Source organism: Sorex fumeus, unplaced genomic scaffold, assembly GCF_029834395.1.
Source record: "Sorex fumeus unplaced genomic scaffold, SorFum_2.1 ptg000037l, whole genome shotgun sequence".
In the NCBI taxonomy this organism is placed as follows: Eukaryota; Metazoa; Chordata; class Mammalia; order Eulipotyphla; family Soricidae; genus Sorex; species Sorex fumeus.
In genome coordinates, this window is record NW_026606094.1 from 38,513,146 (window position 1) to 38,540,217 (window position 27,072).

At 36.0% G+C, this 27,072-nt stretch overlaps 1 protein-coding gene across 2 annotated transcripts in view; it reads left to right on the forward strand.

Moving 5' to 3' along the window:
• DMTF1 (cyclin D binding myb like transcription factor 1) overlaps positions 1-27,072 on the forward strand; it is a 45,407-nt gene that overhangs the window by 14,451 nt on the left and 3,884 nt on the right. Inside the window, exons 4-14 of one of the 2 annotated variants that reach the window (XM_056118252.1) lie at positions 665-787; positions 4,266-4,360; positions 9,979-10,093; positions 11,362-11,438; positions 14,535-14,692; positions 15,624-15,656; positions 16,510-16,619; positions 18,465-18,693; positions 19,605-19,756; positions 21,552-21,761; positions 24,653-24,741. In XM_056118252.1, coding sequence (XP_055974227.1) covers positions 665-787; positions 4,266-4,360; positions 9,979-10,093; positions 11,362-11,438; positions 14,535-14,692; positions 15,624-15,656; positions 16,510-16,619; positions 18,465-18,693; positions 19,605-19,756; positions 21,552-21,761; positions 24,653-24,741 — 1,391 coding nt within the window. The remainder of the gene's footprint in view (positions 1-664; positions 788-4,265; positions 4,361-9,978; positions 10,094-11,361; positions 11,439-14,534; positions 14,693-15,623; positions 15,657-16,509; positions 16,620-18,464; positions 18,694-19,604; positions 19,757-21,551; positions 21,762-24,652; positions 24,742-27,072) is intronic. The other variant, XM_056118253.1, reaches the window with a different exon arrangement.

A 27,072-nucleotide genomic window follows, 5' to 3' on the forward strand; every position in this document is an offset into this window, starting at 1 on the left:
GAGATCAAACCCAAGACTCTGAATGGGTTCCAATGAATTGAGCTGTCTCTCCGCCTTCATAGTGGTTTTTATTTTTCTAGCTTTCCTTAAACTTTTTACATCTAGGTTTCATTGCACATATTCCTACTGCCAGTAATAATTTTTCTCTAGCCTCTGTTTCTCTTTGAACTGAAAAGACACCTTCTTTTGGCAACCTTTCTTTATCTACAATTTAAACTATTCCATGTCCATATCTCATGTTACAATAGTTTTAAATCATTAGTTTTCTGCACTACAGCCTTGGGCAGTATGTCTTCTATTGTCTAATCCTGGCACTTGGAACATTTTTATCATTCTCAGTATACATATTAGTATTTATGAATGAATTAAATAACGAGCACTTATCTTTATGTATGAAATATTTGGGAAGCCAGGCAGCTAATTGTATAGAAATATGATGTTCAAAAGTGACCTTTTTGGTCATAGTTCCTTGTCATAAGAATAGGAACCACGAGCTGCACTAGGAGTAAGAAAAGTTGATGTCTTTTGAGTCCTGATTGCTAAATTGGGTTGAATTGATTTGACCAAATCAGTAAGATTATTTTTCTAAAGATTGTTAGCTTTTGTTGATTTTTTGCTTTTTCTTCTTTAGAGATTTGAAATTATTGTTTTTGTTTTTCATTAGAAACTGATGAAATAGACTCGGAAGATAGTACTGAACCTCCACATAAAAGACTCTGTTTGTCTTCCGAGGATGATCAGAGTATTGATGATTCTACTCCTTGCATATCAGTTGTTGCACTTCCACGTAAGTTGTCTGTCACTTACATAGATTTTCCTTTTGAAATAAAGTTTCAGCTCTTGAGAAATTGAACTGGCATTTCAAAGCAGGTGTAGACTACTGTTCTTCTTTTTATTAAATCAAAAAGCTCTCTTTTAACTAACACCTAATGAGAGCTTATTTTTGTGCCAAGCAGGACCTTAAATGATTCGGTATATAATGTGTAATCTTTTCAATCTTTTTAAATTATTACTCTTCTCTGTCCATAGGGTGCCTGTTAGGCATTTTCTTCTGGTGGTCTCCATGAAAATGATACATGTATAATTTGTGAGCAGTACTGTATAGTTAACAATATTGTAATTTCCAGTATCAGTAAATTTTTTTTAAAATCGTCTCTTAATCTGCATATTAGTCTAGATTAGTGTTTCTCAACTTTTTTTTTTATGAATTTATTTTTTGAATCACCGTGAAAACAGTTACAAATCTTATGGGTCTAAGTTTCGGTCATACAATGGTCAAACACCCATCCCTTCACCAGTGCACTTTTTCCACCACCAAAAACCCCAGTATACCCCTCATTCCACCCTTTTACATGTGTGGCAGATAATTTCCACATCACTGTCTCTCTACTTTGATTACATTCAATATTTTGACACTAGTCCCACCATTATTATTTGGAATTTTCCTCCAACACTCAGACCTGCCAAAAAGGCAACATTAGACAATTTGTTTTCTATTGCTGGTTATGAATAGCATGTGATATCATGCGGTGCCATAGCGGCCGCATGATCTTGGAATTATGAAATTTTAATGATTAAGTCTGGAGAGATTTTCGCCAATAGCTACTGGGTTCTGAGATTCATTTGTATGTCTCTGGGATCACTAAGGAACTTAAGAAGCAGACAGAGGGACTCTGTAGGCGGCATCCAGTGTTTCTCAACTTTCTTTCGACTATGATTCTCTTCTAACTTGCCTTCCCATGGCTCCCTGTCCTACCATTTGCCTCCATCCCCCGCCCCCAGTCTCGTGCTGTGGTCCTCTAGTTACATGTTTTCACTGGGGGCCCACAGAGGGTTATAGGACCTCTGGCTGAGAAATACTAATCTAGGGCTGGAGCGATAGTACCGCAGGTAGGTTGTCTACCTTGCACACAGCCAACCTGGGTTCAACTGCTAGCCATGGTCCTGAAGCTATGCTAGTGATGTTCTTCAAGCACCACCTGTGTAATTTCTGAGTGCAGAGCCAGTAATGACCCCAGAAGCAAAAAAAAAAAGAGGGAGAGAGAAATACTAATCTAGATCCTTTGTTGACCAACCACATTTTACAGTCATCTTCTGTATTCCATTTTATATTGAGCTAAAACTTTTTTTGTTACTCAGCTGATAATTTCACTGCTTTAGCATGCTTTGCTTTATTTTCTACAATGCTTCAATTACCACTGCAGTTACCACTTTTGACAACTCAGTTGTTATCTATTTCAGACTTTGTTGTCCTATGACTATTTCCCATCTTTCCATCTTACTTTCTGATATTCATATCCTGTTTCACAGGAACTCATTGGTCTTTATAACTTTTTCATGATTCCTTCCCTGCCTATCATCAGTTATTCTTTATTTGTTGTTTCTTTATTTGGTTAATCATAAGTGATCACTAGCTAACCTTTATTCTTATGTTCTTCTCTTTATTATTTTTTTAAACATAACTATTTAAAACTATTTATATCCATAGCAATCAAGCTAAGTGAAAAAAATCAGAAGAATAGCCCAAGAAAAACTGATTGATATCACTTTAAAATTCATGGTATTTGGACAACAGTGATAGTATAGCAGGTCGGGTGCTTCCCTTGTACACTGCTTACCTGGGTTCAATCCCCCTGCATCTCAAGGGAGATAACTAAGAACTTTGGGGTTCAAAACTGCTCAGTATAATCCCTGAGTGTAGAGACAGGATCCTGATCACCACTGGGTGTGCCTCCCCCCAAAAAAAGAGAAAAGTTTATGATTATTGCTGGAGAGATAGTATAGTCTTTAAAGGAACTTTACTTGCCTGCAGTAGGCCCAAGTTTAATTCCTGATACCCCCAAGCCCACTAGGAGTTCTTGAACACAGAGCCTGAGGTAAGCCCTGAGCACAGCCAGTCATGGCCTCAAAACAACAAACAATTCATGGTTATTAATTTAAGTTGGACTTAAATATTGTCTACCACACACATCATATTTTTCCCCACTCTGAGATGACTTTCATATATCCTGAAACCACCTATACTTTTTCTCCATCTCAACTGATAAACTTTTTTCCTGCCTTTTTGAAAAGTTACAATAGCCCAAAAAGTAATGTGTAAATGTTTGCTGCCACTCTATAATCAAATATTTTACCTCTTTTTTCCCCCTAGCTAAAATGAGCCCTTCCGTTCATTAAATCCCATCTTTTTAGTTTAGGCCTATTTAGTTGTTGCAGCAGTTCTTTCCTTTCCTGAATTATCAGTTTCTCCTCTGATGGGTTGTTCCCATCAGATTTATAAACATCTTATAATTTCTTTTAAAAATTGCAGTAGAACACGTTTGGCCCCCATTCAATTGTCCTCCTTTCCTGTAGAGTAAAATACTGGAAATAATTGCCTTAATTTCTTCTATGCTTCATTAAAACCACACCAATCAGATTTTTTACCGTTGGCACTTCTCTAAAACTTCCTTCCCAGGTTCGCAGAGACCTTGCTACTAAACTAAATGATGTCTTTTTCCTAGTTAATTTATTGAGTTTTTTTCTAGGGACCGTGCCCATTGGTGCTCAGCTGATCGTGCTGGGAGACTGGATGCAGTTTTGGGGAATGATTTCAGGGTCTGCCACTTGCCAAGCAGGTGCAACTTGCAGCCCTTTGAACTCTGAGCATAGTTAGGTGTGACACTAAAACAAAAAGAAAATGGGGTGAGGGAATTTTGCCTCAGATTGCTGAATATATTGGCCTTTTCTAAGCTGCCTTGGCTTAGATTCTGTACTGATGACATTGTTAAAATAAAGGGACGTTGAGCTCTGGTGGTCTTCATTTTGTGTCTTATCAGGTTCCTGCTGAATCTGCTGTTGTTTTAATCTGGAGTTTAGGGATGACTGCAGGACATTTCAAAAGATGATTCTTTTCTGATCATATCTTGTTTTTATGGCTTTCTGAAATTTATTGCTTGGTGTGGGGGGGCCTCATGACTGCCTAGTTCTCATCTAAGATTTCACACACTCCCAGCTCATTTTCTTTCTGGTTTACGTTTTTTCTGCACTGCTCACCCATTCAGCATACTGATCTAGAATATAAGCACCATGTAAGCAGGAGATTAGCTGATTCTGCTTGCTGATGTCTTCCCCTCAGCCAGAGTGATGCGTTGTAATAATATTTTAGAGCATATCGAGTATTGGGAAGAACTGTGTTAAGAAACTAGATGGTCAGATTATTTTTGTGTTTAAAAAAAATCAGAAGGTGCCAATATTCTGGATTTGGACTTTTTTTTTCCTTAAAGTTTCAGAAAATGATCAGAGCTTCGAGGTGACCATGACGGCAACCACCGAAGTGGCAGAGGACGAGATAACAGAGGGAACTGTGACACAGATCCAGGTATAGCAAATCTTTTTACTGACTGAGAGGTTTATTCTTTATGTGTAACTTTGACAATATATATTTTTTTAATTGAATCACCATGAGAACAGTCACAAAGCCTTTCAGTTCAAGTCTCGGTCGGTCATACAATGATCAAACACCCATCCCTTCACCAGTGCACATTTTCCACCACCAAGAATCCCAGTATACCTCCTCTCCCATCCACCCTCCACCTTTGTGGCAGATTTCCACTTTACTCTCTCTACGTTGATCACATTCAATATTTTGACAAATATTATGCTGGAGCGATAGCACAGCAGGTAGGGCGTTCGCCTTACAAGCGGCCAACATGGCCGACCCGAGTTCGATTCCTCCGCCCCTCTCGGAGAGCCCGGCAAGCTACCGAGAGTATTCGATATGCCAGACACAGTAACAACAAAGTCTCCAATGGAGACGTTACTGGGCCCGCTCGAGCAAATCGACGATCAACGGGAGGGCCTTTACCTTATTATGACAAAAGACCCAACATTATTATTTGGAATTCTCCCCCAACATTCAGACCTGCCAAAAAGACATCATTAGATAATTTGTTTTCTATTGCTGATTATGAAGAGCATATGATGTCGTGTGGCCACAATAGTGGCCAAGCGAATTTGGATTTCTGATATTTTAGTAATAAGCCTAGAGGGATTACTGCCCAAAAACAAAGCCCCTGGGTTCTGAGATTGGTATGTGTACCTCTGGGTTCATGGTTGGTCAGAAACTGGAGGAGGCGTTTGAGGGTGGCAACCCGGAGCAGACAGTAAACATTTAAGACCATATTTCATAAAGCAATAAGCACAAAACAGGTAAGATGTTGCTTCTTTTGACTTTCATTCCCCACAAATACCAGTCTCAGAATTACAGCAAAGAGAACTTTAAATCCATTCCCCAGACAGTGATCCTTTTTTTTGGAAAGAGATAGTGCATATGCAGTCTTCATATACATTGAAGATTGTTACTGATGCTGTTAAATAACTTTGAGTTTTACTAGTAAAAACTGATTGGAATATAAAACTTTTTAAAATAAGTTTTACTGATAAGTTTTTTACAGTAGAAAGGCTACACAGATTACCTAATCCACTGTGAATGAAAACTAGTCATGTTAAGTAGATTTAAATTTTAACAGTTGTAGTTATGACACTACCATTTTGTTTGTTGCTTTATATACATTTTGCCACATGACAAGAGGTTGGATAATAATGTCGTTAAGTGTTTTCTTGTGTAAAACCTTGTCTAATAAAAATCCTAGTTAAATTCTTTGATTAAAGGGTTTCCTTGCTTGTGGCCAACCCGAATTAAGTCCTGGCACTCCATATGGAACCCAAGCCCCATCAGAAGTAAACCCTGAGTATTGCGGGATGATCCCCAGAACCAGGGGGGGGGGGAAAAACCCTAAAAACCTAATTTCCCTTACAGACTGAAGCTTAAAGACTATTTCACTTGAGGTTTATCTCTGATTCTGCCCTTTATGTAGTACCTTAGAGTGATAGCACAGCGGTAGGGCGTTTGCCTTGCACGCAGCCAACATGGCCGACCCGAGTTCGATTCCCCCGCCCCTCTTGGAGAGCCCGGCAAGCTACCGAGAGTATCTCGCCCACACGGCAGAGCCTGGCAAGCTACCCGTGATGTATTCGATATGCCAAACACAGTAACAACAAAGTCTCCAATGGAGACGTTACTGGGCCCGCTTGAGCAAATCGATGAACAACGGGAGGACAATGACATCCTTTTATATTATTGTTCATTTCATAAAATATTTGTAATAGTAGAAATAGTCCTCTTATGTGAAACTTCATGATAAGACTTAAATATAATAATTACAAGTTGGTATATAGCATAGACTAAGGACATCACAGGGAGGTCCACTGTTAATCTTTTGTAATAGGAATCTTCAGAGTAATTCCAGAATGACAGAATTTCCAAAGAAGTGACTTTGGTGTGCTAAAAATTGTTTTGAGCTAGGCCACTGATCCTCATAATCTGTCGATAGGTCTCACCAGATGATTTGAACAGTAAGTGTTTTTTCAAAACTTTGAAAAGCAACAGAGCATATCTTCCCTTCAAAGTGGGGCTTGTCACATTTAAAGACTGTATAGTCTTGCTTCTTTTCTATTTTCCAATACAGTGAAAAACTTATGATGTATGTGTGGTCTGGTTTACAGAGAAGTCATTTTAGAAGATTGAACATTGGCATTGTTAGTCCTTATTAGAGAAATTATAGAGTTGTAGTCTTTGGGTTATAGCATAAATGTTAAATAGTTACAAATTAGTATTAGCCTCTGGGCCTGTTACTACCATTTTCATAAGAGAATTTTTAGTAACAGTTTCTAGTATTTGTGCCCTTTTGTGTCATACAACATATATGTATTTCACATATTTACTAATTAATATAGTGTCTTATTTTAGTGATAGGACAAGCAAGTAATTAAAAATTGGAAGTCTCCCATATATACAATATTTTGTGGTTGTGAGAAATATTCAATAATTAAAATGATTATATAGATTTTGATTTTAATACTGAATATATTAAATTCTGCAAACAGACTCCTTAAAAAGCAAACAGTATGCTTTTTAATAAAGTATGTTAAATAAAGCCTAAAGAATATTAAAACATTTATACATAAAATAGTGATAAATGAGAGTGAAGAACTATTAAAATATATCTATATACTAAGTATAAATACCTCTTAGGGAATCTAATATACTTAATTTAACTTCGATAATGATAATTCTCAAGTTATAATTTTTATATTTTAATAATTAATATAGTTCTTAAATCAGGAAAATTTGAGCCATGTGACACTGCCATGTGCCCCAACTTAATGTGCCCCAATTCATTATTACAGGTTTATTTATGAAGTACATAAAATGGACTATGCTGTTCATTTAAATAAATGGACTTTAATAATGATTTTTACTCTTATAACTCATTGTATACTTTATTCTTATTACTCTAACTCATTATATATGAGAAGAGCATCTTTGGAGAATATTTTCTGCATTATATTTCTTAAATGAGGGCATTGTATCAGTGTGTCTTGATTGTCATATTATCCTTGGTGAATAACTTTTGTATTAAATCCTATAGAACCTTAATCTTTAGAGTACAAAAGGCTATGAAATATAATCAGTCTTGTCTGTTTCAGTTCTCAGCTTCATAAGACCTCTTGATCTTTAAAAAGAAAAAAAATCTAAAACTATGACAACTGACCAATGGGTTTAAAACGTTTTGTTTTGTTGTAGAGATCTGTAGCTTTTTGTCCTTGGATTAAAAAAGCAAAACACTTTCATAAACTCAAAAACAGGTGTTATAGTCTATTCTTCATTATGCTTTTGTTAATAATGCTGGCAGCTTTTTTTTTAATGAGTTGAGTTTTAATACCTCTTGAAATTAAGAATTTCCTGCTTATTCAAGAAATAGTCTTATCTTTGTTGTATATTACTTCCACACAATTGATTCAATCCAGAAAGACTACTAAGTATGCAATTCATGTTTCACTCCAAAGGAAGAGTGCCTCAAATAATAACAGATTCAGTATCACTTGTCCTCAAACTCCAAGTGTTTTCCTTTGGAGTGGTAGACAATTTACTTTTGAGCAGGGAGTAGATAAAAAGTTGGCCAACAGGCGTCAATAGATAGTAAGTATATTTAAGTTCTGAAACAGATAAATTTTATGATGATTGGGGCTTTCCAACAATGGGATTAGCACAGTTCCCAACAAGACAAGCTTGAAAATCATATATTGGAGATACTAAAGAGAAGGGCTGGAGCAATAGCACAGCGGGTAGGGCGTTTGCCTTGCACGCAGCCGACCTGGGTTTGATTCCTCCACCCCTCTCGGAGAGCCCGGCAAGCTATCCAGAGTATCCCATCCGCAAGGCAGAGCCAGGCAAGTTCCTCGTGGTGTATTTGATATGCCAAAAACAGTAACAGCAAGTCTCACAATGGAGACGTTACTGGTGCCTACTCAAGCAAATTGATGAATAATTGGAGGACAGTGCTACAGTGCTACTTCAGAGAAAGCCAGATGAAAGGAATTCAAAGAGACCCAAACTTTAACAACCAAACTTGCAATGCTTCATTTATTTTCGCCTTCCTTTGATGAACTCCTACCTGATTTGGCAGTTACCTACATTGCTGATCTTCCAATACAGCTTATTTTAATACTAAAGCCAGCCCTCTTAAAGCACAGCTTTATTCCTTCAGAATTTGTTAAATTGGGAATATAAGTAGTGAAAATATAGTTGTATAAGTATACTGTACACAGAGCTAGGAAGATGACTCAGTCATTGTAGGTGCATTCCTTATATCCATAAGAACCTAATGTAGATCTGCTCAACTTACCTGGGTATATCCCTGTTGGCAGCAGCACTGGTGACCTGAACCACACTGCATCTCCTGTCCCCTTTTCCCCCAACATTAACTGCCTGACTGGGTTGACCAGATATCACTGGTGTTGGTCCATGGGTCCCCTGAATAAGATTTAGGCCTTCTCATTCCACCCAAAATACACATTTATTTAAATAACACTGTATATTCAAAAGCACTAAATTGTGTACATCCCTTCTAGAAAAGGTTAAGTTTTATAGTAAGATTCAGTAAGTATTTTTTCTACTATTAAATGACATATTTCTTGGCAAAGACTCATTTGATTGCAGTAATTTTTATTTTATTTTATTTTTTTAGGTAGTACCATATAGTTTCTCTTAAAAAAGTACATAAGATAGGGTAGAAATCAGCTCTTGGGGTTAACTAAAACTAAGTTTTGTGTAAACAATGAACAGGCCATGACTTTGCAATGCATTTGATTTGACTTGCTAATCTTTCGGATTTAGCTAAAGATTATAATATAGATGTTATTTAAGCAACAGACTACCTGCCAAAAGTATAACATTTAATCTTAAAATCTCTATTTCATTGTACGATCCCATTATAGATACATATGTATCTATACATACACATACATACACACACACACACTCACTCAGAAGGCTTTGGATCGACTTTATTGATCTAAATAATAGAATATTCCATAAAAACGTAATGTTCTATATAATTCAGGCCACTAGTACATAGTTACTTGGTTAATAAAATTCTCATTTTATTAACCGCTTTATTAAATACAAATTTATTAAATTTGTATTATATTAACCGCTCGAGCAAATCGATGAACAACGGGAGGGCCTTTACCTTTACCTTTACCTATAAATACAGATGGGCTGGAGCAGTGGCACGGTGGGTAGGGTGTTTGCCTTGCATGCAGCCAACATGGCCGACCCGAGTTCGATTCCTCCACCCCTCTCGGAGAGCCTGGCAAGGTACCCGTGATGTATCACATTCGATATGCCAAACACAGTAACAAGTCTCACAATGTTACTGGGCCCGCTTGAGCAAATTAATGAATAACAGGAGGACAGTGACATAAATACAGATAACTTCATTTCAGATCATTGGGATAAAAATTGCAAAAAATATTTGAATTCCTACAAGTTGAGCATATTTTTATTGTAGCTAGTGCAAGTAAATTGTAAACAAAGATGAAGAATTTGGGTTAGTAAGTATATCAGATTGCTTATTCTCTTTATTTTTTAAGATTCTCCAGAATGAGCAACTAGATGAAATATCTCCCTTGAGTAATGAGGAGGTTTCAGCAGTTAGTCAAGCATGGTTTACAACTAAAGAAGATAAAGATTCTCTGACTAATAAAGGTAAGATGTAAAGTGAATTTTAGGGGGTGGGGGGATGTAGCTAAGAGGATATACAGTCATCAGGATTTTGAATAGGATCTTAATTGTGGTGGAGTGGCTTCAATAACTTGTGCTTTTGCAATGAAGTTTGTCTCTGAGAGCATAAAACCAATTATTTGTTTTTAAGTAATCATTTTTGAGATATGAAAGAGATTTCATCTTGTTAATTTTTTAATTAAGGCACTGTGGTGGTATTAAACAAACACTGCAGTTACACCCCAGAGGAGTTGAAAATAAAACCTTTCCTAAGTGGCTTTGAAACAGTTTTTATAGTGCTCTGTGCTCCTTAGGATTAGAAAACTGCTCAAGAAGGTGGGAATTGTGTGTATATGCCACTCTGAAATTAGGAAAGGAAGCAGAGGTAAGTAAATTGCTTTCAGCCTAGACAAAGTAAACTTCATTTACCCTAAAATCTTTTGTGCACTTGCTTTTACCAGTAACAGTTATTTTTCATTAGAGGAAAAATTTTGAGTTCATATCATGATTTACCTTTTTTCGGTATATATAAGTCTTTCTTGGCAGCCCTGGTTTGTTGAATGGTGAAAAGAAGTAACTGAAAGTAATATTTTTGAATCTTTTACTTATTATCTTTATTTAATAGGGTCATGTATTTTTTAAAATTTAGAGGTTGGGCTGGCAGAGATTAACTGGTACAACAAGTAAGGCACTTGGCCAGCTTTGATCCCTGACATCACTCCTGATATTTGCCAGGAGTGATGATTAGTGCAGAGCTGAAAGTAAGTCCTGAGCTCCACTGGGTGTGGCTCCAAAAATAACAACAGCAACAACAAAAAGGAAAAAAACCTGGAGGGTATAAAAGCAAGTTTACCCACTCCCGAAATAAATAAAAACTAGAGGTCCTAGGGGCCAGATAGATAGTGCAGTGGGTAGGATGTTTTTCCTCATTTGCTGCTTGATCTGCATTCAATGTTCAGTCACTGGCGGCCCATCTTGATCTGCTCTGCCCCACCAAAATTGATCTCTTAAGTGCAAAGCCAGGAGTAAGCCCTGAGCACCACTGGGTATGGTCCACAAAAGAGAAGCATCAACAACAAAAAGGCAAAAAAAACCTGGAGGATATAAAAGCAAGTTTACTTGTAGGTTAGATTACACATAAATCAGAAATTAGCTGCATTTTATTCCTAAAGATAATTTTATCACAAAACAAGTTATTTTTTTGCTATAGCGAAATAACATTTTCCATGACATCACTTATTTTTTTTTTAAAGGACATAAGTGGAAGCAAGGAATGTGGTCAAAGGAAGAAATTGATATTTTGATGAACAATATTGAACGCTATCTGAAGGTATCTAATGGCACTTTATTTTGTTTCAGTAATGTTTTCATTGCCAAGTTCAAAAGTAATAAAAACAGAATATTGTATATACTCATTAGAAATCTTTCAGTAATTTTTTATAACAGATAATATGTTATTAGTAATTCTAAGATGCATGTTAAGGTTTGTTTATATTATCATTGGTTCACATAGCAATACTGCTTTAGCTAACACCTGAAATTTCTACAGATAACATTACATTAATACCCTCTCAGAATTGTAAAGCCATCTTTTTCAAGATGATAATTAAGTATTAAGTAAGTGAATTTATATTGTCAAGAACGGTGTTCCACAGTGACTGATTCCCCACCCCAGGGTAGGTGATTGAGCCTTTCTTGCAATTGGTAATCACATTCTATTTGATTAAGGAAGGAAAAAAGATGGGGAGGGGCCTTCCCCCCACACACACCACCACCACCACCATCCTTTGTTTTCTCTGAAAGTGTTGTGATCGTAGGCCAAATAAGTTTGGAAACTTTCAGTTTAAAGCCTAAGATAATCTTTGAGTGGACTTACGACATCCCTTTTCTGATCATATTAAGATTTTTCTTTTTTTTTTTTTTCTGTAACAAACATAATTAAGTTTGTGGTTTTTATTTACCCTTTCATAGAGCAGCTTTTACTATCATTGATCTTATTTCTATTTCATTTATTTTCACTCTATTGCCTACATTATACTGACCTTAGATTTCATTGCTCTTTGAAATTTCTTAAGATGTGCTTATATTTTTTTATTTGTGCAGTTTCTTGCCACATTGCTGTGAACTTCCCTTTTAGTACTGCTTTAGCTCTTTCCCATATTTTCTGTTAGTTTTTCTTCTGGTTTGTTTCCAGGAAACTTATTTCCTCTTTGATTCCCTCATTAATCTTATAATGCTCAATAGCATGTTGTTCAATCTCCAACTGATGATGAAGGGCTTTGTTGTTGTTATTTAGACTTTTTTCCTTATAGTTCATTACTAGTATTACATAGTTGTAACTGAAAAGGATCTTCATGTGATTTAAATCTTCAGGACTTTATTAACACTTATTTAGCATCTGTGCATTCATTCTCACCCTTTGCTTCATGTTCTTTAAAAAAAAGAAAATGTTTTATATATTTTGGCATACTTCAGTCTTTCAGAGTAATAAAGATCTTTCAAACCAGGCTAATGTTCTAAGGGCCAGAGAAATAGCACAGAGGATTAGAGATTGTAGAGCAGGTTAAGATGCCTGCCTTGATGTGGCTGACCCTGATTTGATCCCTGGCACAGCATATGGCCCCCTTAGCACCATCAGGAATGATCCCTGGAGTAAACTCTGAGCACTGCTAGATGTGGCCCAAATACCGTGGTGGGGGGGGGGGTAGGGAGGGGTTTTTTTGTTAGTTTGTTTTTTTAGAAACAGGTTATAGAAAATAGGAAGTTCTTTTGGAATTTTTTACTAGAAAAGCATCTAATCCATGCATCGATCCAAAAGAATTAGACATTTTTATCTTATCTGAACTTTTTGTTGGAGAACATTATGCAGCTCTTCATCTTATTTTCTCTTAACCTCCTTCAGTTTTGTTTTTCTCCATAAAGGACTTTCTAACTTATCTAAGAATACAAATGCTTTTCATTTGATGTTATTATGAGAACCTTTTCTAAGTTTATGAACTTTGTACAGGAACATCGATAACATGTATTGACATTATAATCTTCAGTTCTTGCTAAATGTATTCTTTAAAACCAATGTTACCAGTTTTTCAGTTCCTATATTTGCCTTATTAGATTAGCAGCAAATCCTAACTTGCCGAGAGTTTTATTACAAGTGAATGTTAAATTCTATAAATGTTCTTTTCACGTATTTTGAGATTTTATATTTTTATACATAAATCTACACATATGCTTAATCTCCACAAACTTGTATTCCTAGAATAAGGTCAGTTATATTTTTACACATTTTTGTGCAATAATGAATTTAATGTATTTATAAAGGTACGGGGAAATTGATGGTAATGAACAGCTTGGCCTAAAAATTCTTCTCTTGAAATTTCCTGACTTTGCTAATGAGATGATGCTAACCCAATAGAATGAACAAGCAAAATCACAAACACCACAGTTCTTTATGGGAGATGGGGGAGTAGGTGAAGGGTGGTTTGACACACACCCAGCAGTGCTCAGGACTTACTCCTGACTTGGAACACACATACCACACAGAGGCCTATCTATAGTGCCAAGAATCAAATCAGGGTCTGGTGGCTGAAGTGATTGTAAATAGGTAGGGTGTTTGCCTTGCATATGGCCAACTTGGGTTCTGTCCTCAGCATCCCATATGGTCACCCAAGCACAAACAGGAGTGCAGAGCTAGGAGTAACCCCTGAGCATAGCTAGGGTAGCCAAAAAAAACAAAACAAAACAAAAGTAAACAAAAGAACTAGGGTCAGACATGTGTAAGGCATATGCCTTACTCCTTATTCCATCTTTCCTGCCACACTTTTTCCTTTATCTCTTAGCTGATACTTGGATTTATTTAAAAACTCATCTAGTCTAGATATTTTCATTTTGGAAATGAAAATTACCAGTAACGAAGTTTTCTTGTTCAAAACATATTAGATTATGTATTTTAAAACTTACTTGGGTTATTCAAGTTTATTTCGCTATGTAAGTTTTCAAATTTGTTGCCATCAAATTTTAATGATTTTCAAATCTAATCACTAGCATTATTATATAGTCTCTTGTTTTTATTATTTTGTCTTTTAAAAATAGTTTTTGCTATGTCTTTTAGTATTTTATTACTCTGAATGGATTTTTTCAAAGACCATGCTAAAAATTTTATTTTTTATTCTTTTATTTTTTATTTTCTCCCTTCTACTGTATTTAGATTTTAAGTCCTTACAGTTTAAAAGAAGACTTACAAAACAATTTTATTGAATAGTTCATTTTTGAAACATTTAAATATTACTTTATTTCTTTATAACATTTTAAAGTTTATATTTTATTTCTTAAGTAGCACTGATCTTTAACATTAAAAAAACTTTTAAAAAGCATAGTATATCTATGTGCATTCTGTTAGAATTCCCTAAATTAAATGTAACCCATTTAGGCACGCGGAATAAAAGATGCTACAGAAATCATCTTTGAGATGTCAAAAGACGAAAGAAAAGATTTCTACAGGACTATAGCATGGGGTCTGAACCGGCCTTTGTTTGCAGTTTATAGAAGAGTGCTTCGCATGTATGATGACAGAAACCATGTGGGAAAGTATGAAAACTTGTAATACTGCATGTTTTCATGTAATTAGGAGAACATAATGTCAAAGGTATCATAGAGAGTAAAGATGTGGGAAATGTAAAAATAACTTTTTAGATTATTATTTCATAATATTTTTCTGGCTTTTTTTTTTTTGTGCGGGGGCGGGGAGTTTTTGAGGACATACATGTGGATGCTCAGGGGTTATTCCACTCAGGAATTACTCCTGGTGGTGCCAGGGATTGAACGTGGATCGGCTACATACAAGCAAATGCCTTGTAGGTTTACTGTAGCTTTGGCCCTGCTTTTTTTTATAGTATATCATTTCCTATGTCAGTGGCTTTTTAGGCCAAAAATGGAAGTAAATTTCCAGAGCCAATGCATGGATTTCTTATTAGACATAACATTTATAAGAAAACATCATACTTCAGCTACCGTAGTATTGACTTTTTTTAATTTTTCTTTAGGAATTTTAGATAACAATAACGTAGCTTAGAAGAGGCTGCTTTTAAAAATGAATATTGCATTGACTGTTTACTAAGTACTTTTTTATTTTAAAAAAATGTTTCTACACATCAGAACTAAAAATGTCACATAGCTATCCATGCAAATAAAGAACAGGAAGAGTTTTTTTATTCAGTGCCATGTGAAGATTTTTTGTAGAATTTTTTTTATAACTGATTTATAGTATCATAAGCCTTTCAAAATAGCTATATTAATATGAATAAAGCAGGAATTACACAGCACAGAAGTAAAAAGGTGTCTGAAATGTTGAATTTTTCTAGGGAAAACTGCACAGTACTCACTTTTAAGTGCTAAAAATGGGTTTTTTTAATCTAAATAAATAGAAGCATTGATTTTAAGATGAAACTACTTTTAAATCAGTTACTTTAAGCTTTTTGGCATTCTTTGTTTTAACTGACTTATTTTTCTCAATTTCTAGATATACACCTGAAGAAATTGAAAGGCTCAAGGAGTAAGTTGTTTTTTTGTTTTGGGGGGTTTTTTGTCCCATTAATTCTGATAGTTGGGGTTTTGTATGGTTTTGTTTTTTAAGTTTCACTTTGAAGATGTCAAGATTTTTTGGTAGACTGGTATAATTTTACCTGCTATTGCGCATGACTCACCATTAAACAAGGTTCATACCTGCACAAAGTACCATGCCCATAAATTTAATCATCTCCAGGCACAAAACAAATGGAGGCTTTAGGAGAGATTAAATGGCAATATTTTGTGGTGAATACTAAATTTGTGGAATTTAAACACCACAAAATACTCATGGTTGTGTTACGTGACTTTAGTTGAATAACTTACAGACATTATCTGTGCTGATGAATCAACTTTATAAAGGCTGTTTAGCAGGAAAAAATTTTGCTTCATTGAGTTAGGACTTTTATAAAGCATGGGTAAATTAGTTAGTTGTATGGGCCACAAAAAATAATAAGTTGTTATTTATGATAAGAACCTATGAAATTTTTTGGATAACTGAGAAGAACTTATTAGGAATACTCAAAAGGGAAAAATCTGGGGTTTGCCTGGGAGATTGTATCAGTAACCTGAGGGGAAATTTGGTCTTTTTGAACACATATCCAAGTTACTTATTTCTTCTCTGACCCAGGAAAAAGGCAATTGTTGCCTGTTTTTTTTTCACCCACAGACAACTGTGGACCCCCCAAAAAGGCCACACTTTCAAACTTTGGCTCTCAAAGTATTGCTGCCCACAACTTCCAAACCAGTCAAATGGGAAGAAGAAGAATGAAGAATAAATGATGAAATTAAAAGGGAGAAAACAGTTGAACCAAATGCTGATTGGCAGACTCTTGTTTTAGGCTCCGGATAAAGCATGGCAATGACTGGGCAACAATAGGGGCGGCGCTAGGAAGAAGTGCATCTTCCGTCAAAGATCGGTGCCGACTGATGAAGGATACTTGCAACACAGGTACTGTGACTGCAACTGATAGCCCTTTTTTTTTAAGTGCAGATTTTATATTCTAGTCTTTTTCTTTATGCTTAATCAGCTCAATAGTTTGTAACTCTCATTTTGTGCTTTTGTTTAAGGTGACATTGTTTACGTAGATAAAACTTGAATTTCAAATAATTTCTTGCTAGCATATTTGTTTTGCAATAACTCAAAAGTATTGCTGTTAGGAAAGTATTGCTAATTGTACATTTCTCCCATTTATTTCTGAAAAACACAAATACATGAAGTAATTTAAAATTAAGCCCATGTAACTATTGAGCTTAGGTTACTAATAGTTCACAAAGTAACAGTGACAAAAAACCTTATATATATATTGCTTATTTCAAACTCATGAGTATATTTTTTCTATTGGGGGAAAAAAATGTGTATTTCACTTGCTAGGTCAAAACACAGATGCCTGTTTAGCTCTTAACATTTACCAATGTACTCATGATAGTGTTAAACCTGTCCTTGTGACCAACACCACCTATTTAAGGTCTGTCATTGTCACTTACAGTGAAGAGTTATGAATAGATGAATATCAGCCTCAATATTTTCTGAAAAATTCACAATGTGTGTTCAATGTTTTAGAAAGAAAAATAGTTGTCAAGTCAAACTATTACATACACATACAGTGAGGATGTAGCTGTCACACAACACACACAGAATCAAAGTATCTGCATAACTATTCTGCCAGAATTATTACCAACAATTCAGTGAGAACATAAATTTAACCATCTTTGCTACTGATCTAGGATAGAATGACTTTGGTTTGTCATGTAAGATGCTAAAAAGAACCTCTTATTTGCGTAATTCTGAAAAAAATGGTGCACCATTCCCTAGCATGAGGGATCTGGCTTTTTCTTTCATGTGGTTATATATTGTTTTTCACAAAGTTCTCTCTAGTGAACCAAATATTTGTAAAGTGAAAAATCTGTGAGATAAGCACATCACCTTTATGAAATTTTCTGGTTTTAGTGGCCGGTAATAAAATGAAAACAGAAGAGAAAGATTTTGTTTTTTAAAGGTTTTATTTTCCTTGTTTTTCTCCTTAACAAAAAAACGGACACTGTCATTAGTGGGTTCAAGGAAAACCTGGAATAAAAATATGCATGAGGGGCCATAGAAATAGTACATACAGTAGGTAGGATTCCTGCCTTGGATATACAGCCAGTTGGGGGTTTAACCCCAGCACCCCATATGGTTTGTCCCAGAGTGATTTCAAAGCACAGAGCCAGGAATAAACCTTGAGGTCAGCAGGGTGACCCAACCGTGTACACACACACACACACACACACACACACACACACACACGGTTTGAATAAATTGGAAATGAGATGGTATAAACTTACTAAAATGTGTGGACGACATAAATACCATATTTGTCCTTCATTTATTCCTATTTTAAAAATGGACTTCTCCAGAGAAAATGTTATGTGGAGTTAGGGGGGAAAAATGAGTTGTGCTGAAGAAATAGTACAAGGATTAATGTGTTTCCCTTGCATGTGACGAACCATGGTTCAATCCCTAGTACTGCATATTGTTCCCAAGCACCACCAGGAGTGGCCCAAAAACAGAAGAGAAAAGTAACAGTTTCAAGTCAATTCTTACCACTAGTAGTCTACATTTTCTTTTGTTCTAAGTACCTTACTGTGCTAATAAAGTGCAGCTGTTTAAGTAGAAAATGCAGCTGTTCTTGCTAACCTTCAGTCAGAAATTTAGTACTGCTGCATATCTCCATTCAGTTCTTAGAAATGTAGATCTGAAGTTCATGTCAAAAAGGAGATAGTAGCTGTAGTAGTCTGGATGATTTCCTTCTTTCAGGAAAGTGGACAGAAGAAGAAGAAAAAAGACTTGCAGAGGTGGTTCATGAATTGACAAGCACTGAACCCGGTGACATAGTCACGCAGGGTGTATCCTGGGCCGCTGTGGCAGAACGAGTGGGTACCCGCTCAGAAAAGCAGTGTCGCTCCAAATGGCTAAACTACCTAAACTGGAAACAGAGTGGAGGTACTGAATGGACCAAGGAAGATGAAATTAATCTTATCCTCAGGTTTGTGTCATCAGTGTTTTGGTGACAAAAGTTCTTCAATTGCAGAGTGTCTTGATTTTCATCTTTGAACTTCGCTTGATGCCTACTAACTGAAAAGCATTCTTTCCATAGTCAGTCACTGTGTAAAATCCAAGTATTTCATATTGAGTATTTTTCCCCCCTCTTTTGTTTGTTCCTTTTCAGTGGAGTTAGTGCTCATGCAGAGTACCAGATTGAAAGCATGGAGACTGAAGTCCACTCTATCCACAGAACAGGTACGGCACAGGCAGCGGCAGTGTAGCCTTTCCACTGTCCCAACCATGTGCCTCAGCCCTAGCTGAAGGGAAGCACTTGATGGTAAAAGGGCTGCTCAGTCTCCATGCCCTTCTATCTTTGGCTACTGTGCTAAAAATGCCAAGAAAGGGGCCTTTTCTATAGTTAACCCATTTTCAGAATAGGCCATTTCATAACCAAAAATGGCTTTAAGTATTTTATATTTGGCCATTTTTACAAATATATTTTCCAGTAAGTATTTACAGACATATTTATCTTACAAATGGAAAAACTCTAACCCATAGAATAACTTAGAACTCACTCTAAAACATGGTAAAATACTATGGTTTAGAATACAGCACATCTTTTCTTATCCTTTTTTTTTTTAACCGTTACCTATTTCTTTTCTTTGCAGAACTTCACCTGGTTCAATTACGGTTCAATCTTTTAGTTGTACCTTTAACAAAAAGAGTTCTTCTAATTTTATAGCACTTAGATTTCAAAGCTCATATGCAACTCTTGGCATCCTTTCCCATTCAATTTAAGAGTTACATGACCAGCTGTTTGGTTTTTATTTTTGTCAGTGCCATTGTGTATATTCAGAGGAGGGTCTTATGGAGAAATTAACATCTAATAGATGCTTATTTTGCAATTTGCAGGATAGCAGAACTTGAAGTAATTGATGAAAATGACATAAACTGGGATCTCTTAGCAGAGGGATGGAGCAGTGTCCGTTCACCCCAGTGGCTTCGGAGTAAATGGTGGACTATCAAAAGGCAAATTGCAAATCATAAGGATGTTTCATTCCCCGGTAATACATTATTTCCTTCATACGTACTGCCCTTATTTTACCAATAAGCTCTCCAAGGGTTATACACATAAAGGAGATAAGCATAGTAGATTTTCATATCAGTGTCTGCCTTTTTCTTTGGCTGTCTTATCTTGAGAAGCACTGATGTTTTCTGTAAGTCTCAAATCACCTAGTATATACAATTTCCCACATTTTTGTTCTATCACATAATTTTGAAGAAAATACAAATCCATATATAGTTTATATTACATATACAGCAGCCCCCTCTCAGCTGCAGGAGATGCTAAGATCCCCCAGAGGATACTGAACACCAAAGATACTACTAAACTTTTCATGTACTATATTATATTTAATCCTGTGATCGATTAAACACTGTAAGGGATCAAGTCTTACAACCTTTTACAATGTGTCTGTCATGACCAACAGTTGAAGAAGCTAGAATTTAGGGTCGGAGCTATAGTAGAGCACCTGCCTTGCATGCAAGTCGACACCTAGGTTTGAAACTCAGGTTTGAAATGACATAAACTGGGATCTCTTAGCAGAGGGCTGGAGCAGTGTCTGTTCACCCCAGTGGCTCCCCAAACCCCACCAGGAGTAATCTGAGTGCAGGACCAGGTGTGACCCCAAAACAAAACAAAATAGCTAGGACTTAGAAAGGTGCTGTGATTTATTTCATAGAACAAAGCTTTTTTTTTTTTTTCTAATTTCAGTTTTGCAAACAGAGAAACTCTAGATTGAGTTTGCTACCAAGTTAGCTGCAACATTCCTGTTAATTGCACACCTCCACTAAGTTGTACTCTGTGTTTAATTTAGGTAATCAAATTCTTTCCTTTTAGTATAGTGTTTCAATTTTCCTTTTGCCCAATGAGAATTGAATGCTGAGAACTTCTGCTTAATGAAAATATAGTTAGAAATTTAGAAAAATTTAAGACTAGAGAAATGAATGAACACTAATGTAACATGAATCTAGACTGATTATATCCCTACTGTAGTTTATCATGAAAGAACGCAAATCCAGAATTTATGTCATAAGAACTTGGAATGCTCGCAAACTACAATTTAGAAAAGATTAGTTGCTATTTCTGAAGTTTTGAGATAGAACCTAAAAAAGATGATGCTTTTACAGTAACTAAAACAGTAAGTGCCTTCGAGGCCAAGGCTGAGGGAGAGTTCATTCACTTACTTGAGGGGTTCTTCAAGTAGTGCTCATGAACTCAGATTTGTTCCATGTAAACACTGCCAACTAAGCCGGGTAGTTTAGTGTTCAGTGCTCACACCCAGTGGGCTGATGTCCATCTTAGCTACCAGAGGCCATTAAGACTATACCCTTTGGGGTTGGAAGGGGCAACAAAGCACTGAGGAGCAGATGCATGCAAGACATGATGAACCAGTTCTACGAACTACTCCCTGGCCCCCATTATTTACATAAAAATGGAAGGGAACTTAATTAGCTTCATTTTATTCTTCCAAAATAACCTTTAAAATGGTGATAAGCTCTAAATGTCCTTTTTCCATTTTATCATATTGATTATTTTAATGTGTGGCATTTATATTGCAAGAATATTGTGGTTTTCATTTTTTGTTTTTGATTCTGTGGTGATATGTAACATTTCCAAAAAATTCCAAATAAGTAGCCGTTTTTAAGCTACTTTTGTTGTTATTTTGGTGAGATCTGGTATCCAGTATACAATGATTTATTCCAAATACTTTCCCTCCTTACCCCCACCTCCCTTGCTGCTTAGATGGTGATCTGTCGGAGAATCAATGTTGTTTTTGTCTACCCATCTCCCTTCAGTCTTAATAAAAGGTCTTAAACAGTTACATGAGAATCAAAAAAACAACCCAGCGCTATTGGAGAATAAATCAGGATCTGGAGTTCCAAACAGTAATTCCAGTTCCAGTGTACAGCACGTTCAGATCCGAGTGGCCCGCTTAGAAGACAATACATCCATTTCTACAAGCCCCATGGCAGCCTTGCAGATTCCAGTCCAGATCACACATGTCTGTAAGTGTTTGAACATCAAGGCTCCTTGTTATGTGGTGTATACACCTTTTATAGTCTTCTGAAATGTTGATAGAAAATGTATCTACATTAATGAATCTTAGGCTCAGTATTTGCACAAAGGATAAATGTGTAACAGAAATGATTCCTAACACCTAGCCATTACAAACCGAATTTTAATGAGCAGCAGAAACATACCTTAAAATATAGTCAGTGAAGCAAGAAAATAAGAGTTCATATGATAGTAGAAGCATCTATAGTTTACCAGAAGAGACAAATTGGGAATGAGTTTTAGGTTATTCATTTTTTTTTTCGGGGGTTGGAGGTTTGCTTTGCTTTTATTTTGGGGCCACACCTCACAATACTCAGGGTTATTCCTGGCTCTGCACTCAGGAATCACTCCTTTCGGTGCTCAGAGGACAATAGGGAATGCCAGAGATTGAATCGGGGTTGGCTACATGCAAGACAAATGCCCTACCTGCTATACTATCACTCTGACCCCTAAGTTATTTTTTGAAAATTATTTTTCTTTAGCAAAAAGAAACTGTTTGCCTATGGGAATTACGTTTATGAGTCTTTCCTTTTCCTCCGACTTCTTTTATTATTTTGAGGAACCCAACAGTTGTTACAGGGAAATGTATTCAGAGCTAAGCCAAGCTGATCTTTCTGTTTATTTTCCGTTGTATAATGACAAAAGAAGAGAACAGAATTCTTAAATTGTTTTTACTCACTTTTGCCCCCACATAATATTGTTTGCCTGTATCACTGCTGTTATTAACCAGTAGGTTATCAGTAGTTTTAGTGGGGCAGTACTTTCTGGGACTGTCCCAAAAGTTGTAGTATGCTCAGCATTTACTCTTGGCTTCATCCACACAATACCAGCAGTGCCTTCCAACTGTAAAAAATACACAGCACCCTACTGATTTTCAGATCCATTCTACAATCCTATTTCAGAACCACAGACCACGTTATAATGCAATTAACACTACATACCTGTATGTGCACTATCGAAGTTGCCATAGAGACATACATACTAGACATTAAATTGCTTTAGCTTTCTACTAGTATAATAAAGCATGAAGAATTTTTTTATTTTATAGGTAAACACATTACAAAGCAACTGAAGTTACAAGGCCCGCAACTATTTCTAGTCCTATAAATTGAAGTGCGTAGACTTTAAGAATTTTCATTGACATCACTTATTAGAAAGACAGCAAAAATATCAGTGCTATACCTCAGTATTCTAAGAATTGTACATAAAACACACCTATATTTGTACTCTAAAATCTCATAATTGTTTTCTCATCACCTAAAAATCAGAAAGTGGCAAACTTTAAGGGCAAGTATAAAAATAAAATTTTGTACTTTCAGGCCTCAAATGTCTGGAATTTTTTTATTTTATTTTATTATTTTTTACTCATTCTTAGCCTTGAGTTGCTGTTGTCTCTGTTCATAGTTTGGTTACCCAATCACTTTGAAACTTTTCACGCTGCGTTTATCTGCAGCTAAAATTGAAAACTTTAATAGATAATATTTCTTGGTCATAATTCTCTGTACATTTGCGTAGAGACAGCAAGTTTTAGCCTCACAGTTTATACATATTCAATGGTGCTATTTAAAGTTGTTCAGATCTGGCATTCTGAATGAGTTTAGTTTTTGCATCCTCAGAACAGGTAGATGCCAAAACAGATTAAATTTGTTTTGGGGCTACACATGGCTGTACTTAGGACTTACTCCTGGCTGTCTGCTCTGGGATCATTTCTGACAGGGCTCAAGGGACATACGGGATGCTGGTGATCAAATCCAGGTCAGCCAGGTATAAGGCAATCTTCCTACCTGATATACTATGGCTCTGACCCCAGATGAAATCTCTTAATGTTAGTTTGAGCTAAAATAAGACATGTTTGTCCAGGGTACACTGCTAGAAAGTGATGTCACTACAACTAAAATCTTGTGTTTGAATATTTATTTTGTTTATTAGAATATGCGGGCTGGAGCAGTAGCACAGCAGTAGGGTATTTCCTTCCTCGCAGCCAGCCCAGCCGAGCCGGGTTTTATTTCTCCGCTCCTCTCGGAGAGCCCGGCAAGCTACGGAGAGTATCTTGCCTGCATGGCAACGCCTAGGAAGCTACCCGTGACATATTCGATATGCCAAACACAGTAATAAGTGTCACTATAGAGATGTTACTGGGCCCGCTCGAGCAAATCATTGAACAACAGGAGGACAGTGACAGTGACTAGAATATGCAGAAAATTCTATATCTTTATTAAATTCCTATCTTTGTAAATTAGCCTTAGAATATTCTTATTTCGTAACATTAGAGTTGTAATCAGTATCAGGTCTTAGCAGATACTGTCTTTGTCACACTTTCAACTCATCTAGGATGCAGAAGTAGAAAGTTAATATAGAAAGTATATTAACATACTGAAAGGAAGGTAAGCGAAATGCATGATATCGGATCAGCAACAGCATTGTAAATCACCATTCCTAATAATAAGAAAAACCTGCCTGTGGGGAGAGGGGGAGATGGAACACAGGACCAACTGGATACTGGGTAAAGGGATTGGTGTTGAAACAATGTTTGTTGTTTGTTCACCTAAAGCTCAATCATGAGTAACTTTGCAATTCATGGAGATTCGATTTTAAAAATTTAATTAAAAAGATAAAAAAACAAACTGGCATCTTCCAATAATACTTAACTTTGAGAAATTAGTAGCTACTTAACTATGAACCATAGTTACCAACCCATGATCTAAACTATTCCAGACATATCTCGTACATTTCTTATCTCTCATAAGCATCCTGGCAAATTATTCAGTGAGATTATCTTCATAATAATCAGGTATTCTGCGGGATTTCCATCTAAATACAATTATCTTTGTTCTTACCTTAGCTTCAACAGACTCCTCCCCTGCTGCTGCTGTTGACTCAGAAACAATAACACTAAACAGTGGAACACTACAGACGTTTGAGATTCTTCCAGTGAGTAGCACTTCACAAAGCAAATGTTGGCCATTTTTATTTATAAGATCAGTATCAGATTTAGAAATGTTATCAGCAGATGAAAAAAAGATGTCTGGCATTTCATGCACTTGTGACCATGGTTTTAGGGCCAAAAGTCAGAAGATAACAATAAACTGAATTCCACATTATAATAATTTTGTCTTTTTCTTCTTTTCTACATAAACATAGAGTATGCTCATTTTATTTATAAAAATTTCTGTGCTAATTTAAGTAGGGTATAGTCAATGGATTTGTATTGCATTGTCTATCAGCAAAAAGGTATATTGAGATACTAAATATTGTGCAGCCATTGGGAATATAAAATTGAAGTATTTAAACTTACTAATATTAAGTATCATAGTAAACAGTTATCACATGTCCTTGTATTTCTAATCTCAGCTATACCTATGAAAACATGTATTTCCACATTAAGAAATACATGTTTTTTACTTTGGCTTTGGGGCCACATCTGGAAGTGCTCAGGTTTACTCCTGGCTCTGCACTCAGGAATCACTCCTGGCAGTCACTGGGGACTACATAGGATTACAGGAATTGAACCCAGGTTGATCACGTGCAAGGCAAGTGCCCTACCTGCTGTACTATCTCTACAGCCCCATATTAAAAATTTGTACATGAGCTATTTTTCTATTTCAACCTGGGAGATTCAAACACACCCCCAAATTTCTATTAAAACTTTTACTCACTAAAAAATATAGTAAAAATTTAAAAATTTGCACATGAATGTTCATAATGGAAATAAGCCACACCTCTATTCACTGACAATTAGTAAATAAAATGTGCTACATCCATAAAAATGACTTATTTGGAAGGGCATACTCCACAGTACCCAAGGATCACTGTGGTGCCAGTGATCAAACAGGTCAGCCACATGCAAGACAAGCACATTACTAACTGTACTATCTCTTGAGCCCTGAAAATGCCTATTTAACAGTGAAAAGAAAAACCTTGATCATGTTAGGTACTAGCCACAAAATGCCTTACTCATATATGGCTTTAATTTATTTGAAATGTAAAAATGAGTAAATCAAAAGGAGAATGAAAGTAGATTTGTAGTTTCCTAGGCAAAAGAGATTTGGAGAGATACAGGCCATAACAGTAATACTTATAAGGGGTTTCTTTGAGGGATGGTGGGACCATTTTTAAAATTTCTTATTCTCATCCTTCTTCCTACAATACAGCAATCTAATCTAAGCTCATTTTTCATTAATATATTTTATTAAATTATGACAAGTTCATGTACTATGAAAAGAACATAAGTAGTAGTATTAGACTAAGAATGTACTGCCTTCAGAGTCAGATGTCACAAGGATGACAATCAGCAAAGGTTTTGTTTTATAGGTTGAAAACAAATTTCTACCTTTATTTTACTTATATTCACATACTTTAAGGGTCCCACCACTGGCCAGATAAACTATTATATACTTATTTTTATTTGGGTACATGGCAGGTGTTTAATTACAGGGTCACAATCGTTTAGAAACTTCTGTCCTAACTTATTTTTCCTGTGGAGGGTGCTCCTGAGGATCTAATAGAAAAAGGAAAAACTGCCCAGCGTTTCTGCCTGACTCTGGGCTAGACAGCTCAGCTTTGGGCGAGGAATCAAATTTAAGGCCTACAACATGCCTGGCATATGATGGCTCTTTAAGCTATTTCCAACCCCTCTCCTTATTCAATAAAGGATAACAATAGTGCATCAGCCTTAAAATTTGTGAGCTTTAAACAAATTTCTGTATATCTGTTTATAACATTCATGTTCTTTCCTTGCATGTGACTTGACCAGAGTTCTATCTCTAGCATCCCATAGGGATCCCTGAGAGCAGAGCCAGGACTAACACCTGAATATCAACGGGGGTGGCCCTAAGACAATTTTTTAAAAATTAATTGTATCTATAAAACATTTACTATGTTATATATGTGATTGACAGAAGAATAAGCTCTAGGAAAACGGTGAGCTTTCATTCCATAAATAAGGAGGAAAGAAATCAAGTCCACATTGTGTGATCTGCACCATCGTAATCATTTCTAATCCTCAGTCCTTTCCATGACAGGCAGTTACTGCTTCTTAAGCAGAAAGGAAACCTATATAAATCCACGAGACAACATCAAAGAATAGCTGTATACTCTAACTACCACCACTATTTTAGGTACACTTTTTTGTTGTTATTAGGGTGTTAGGATAAACTGAATTCAAATTCTCTTGAAGCGTGGAGCTTAAAGACATGTTAGGATTGAAGTTTTTATTATACTTATTTAAAAGTAAAATCTCAACAAAAGTTAACTAGATTTTTA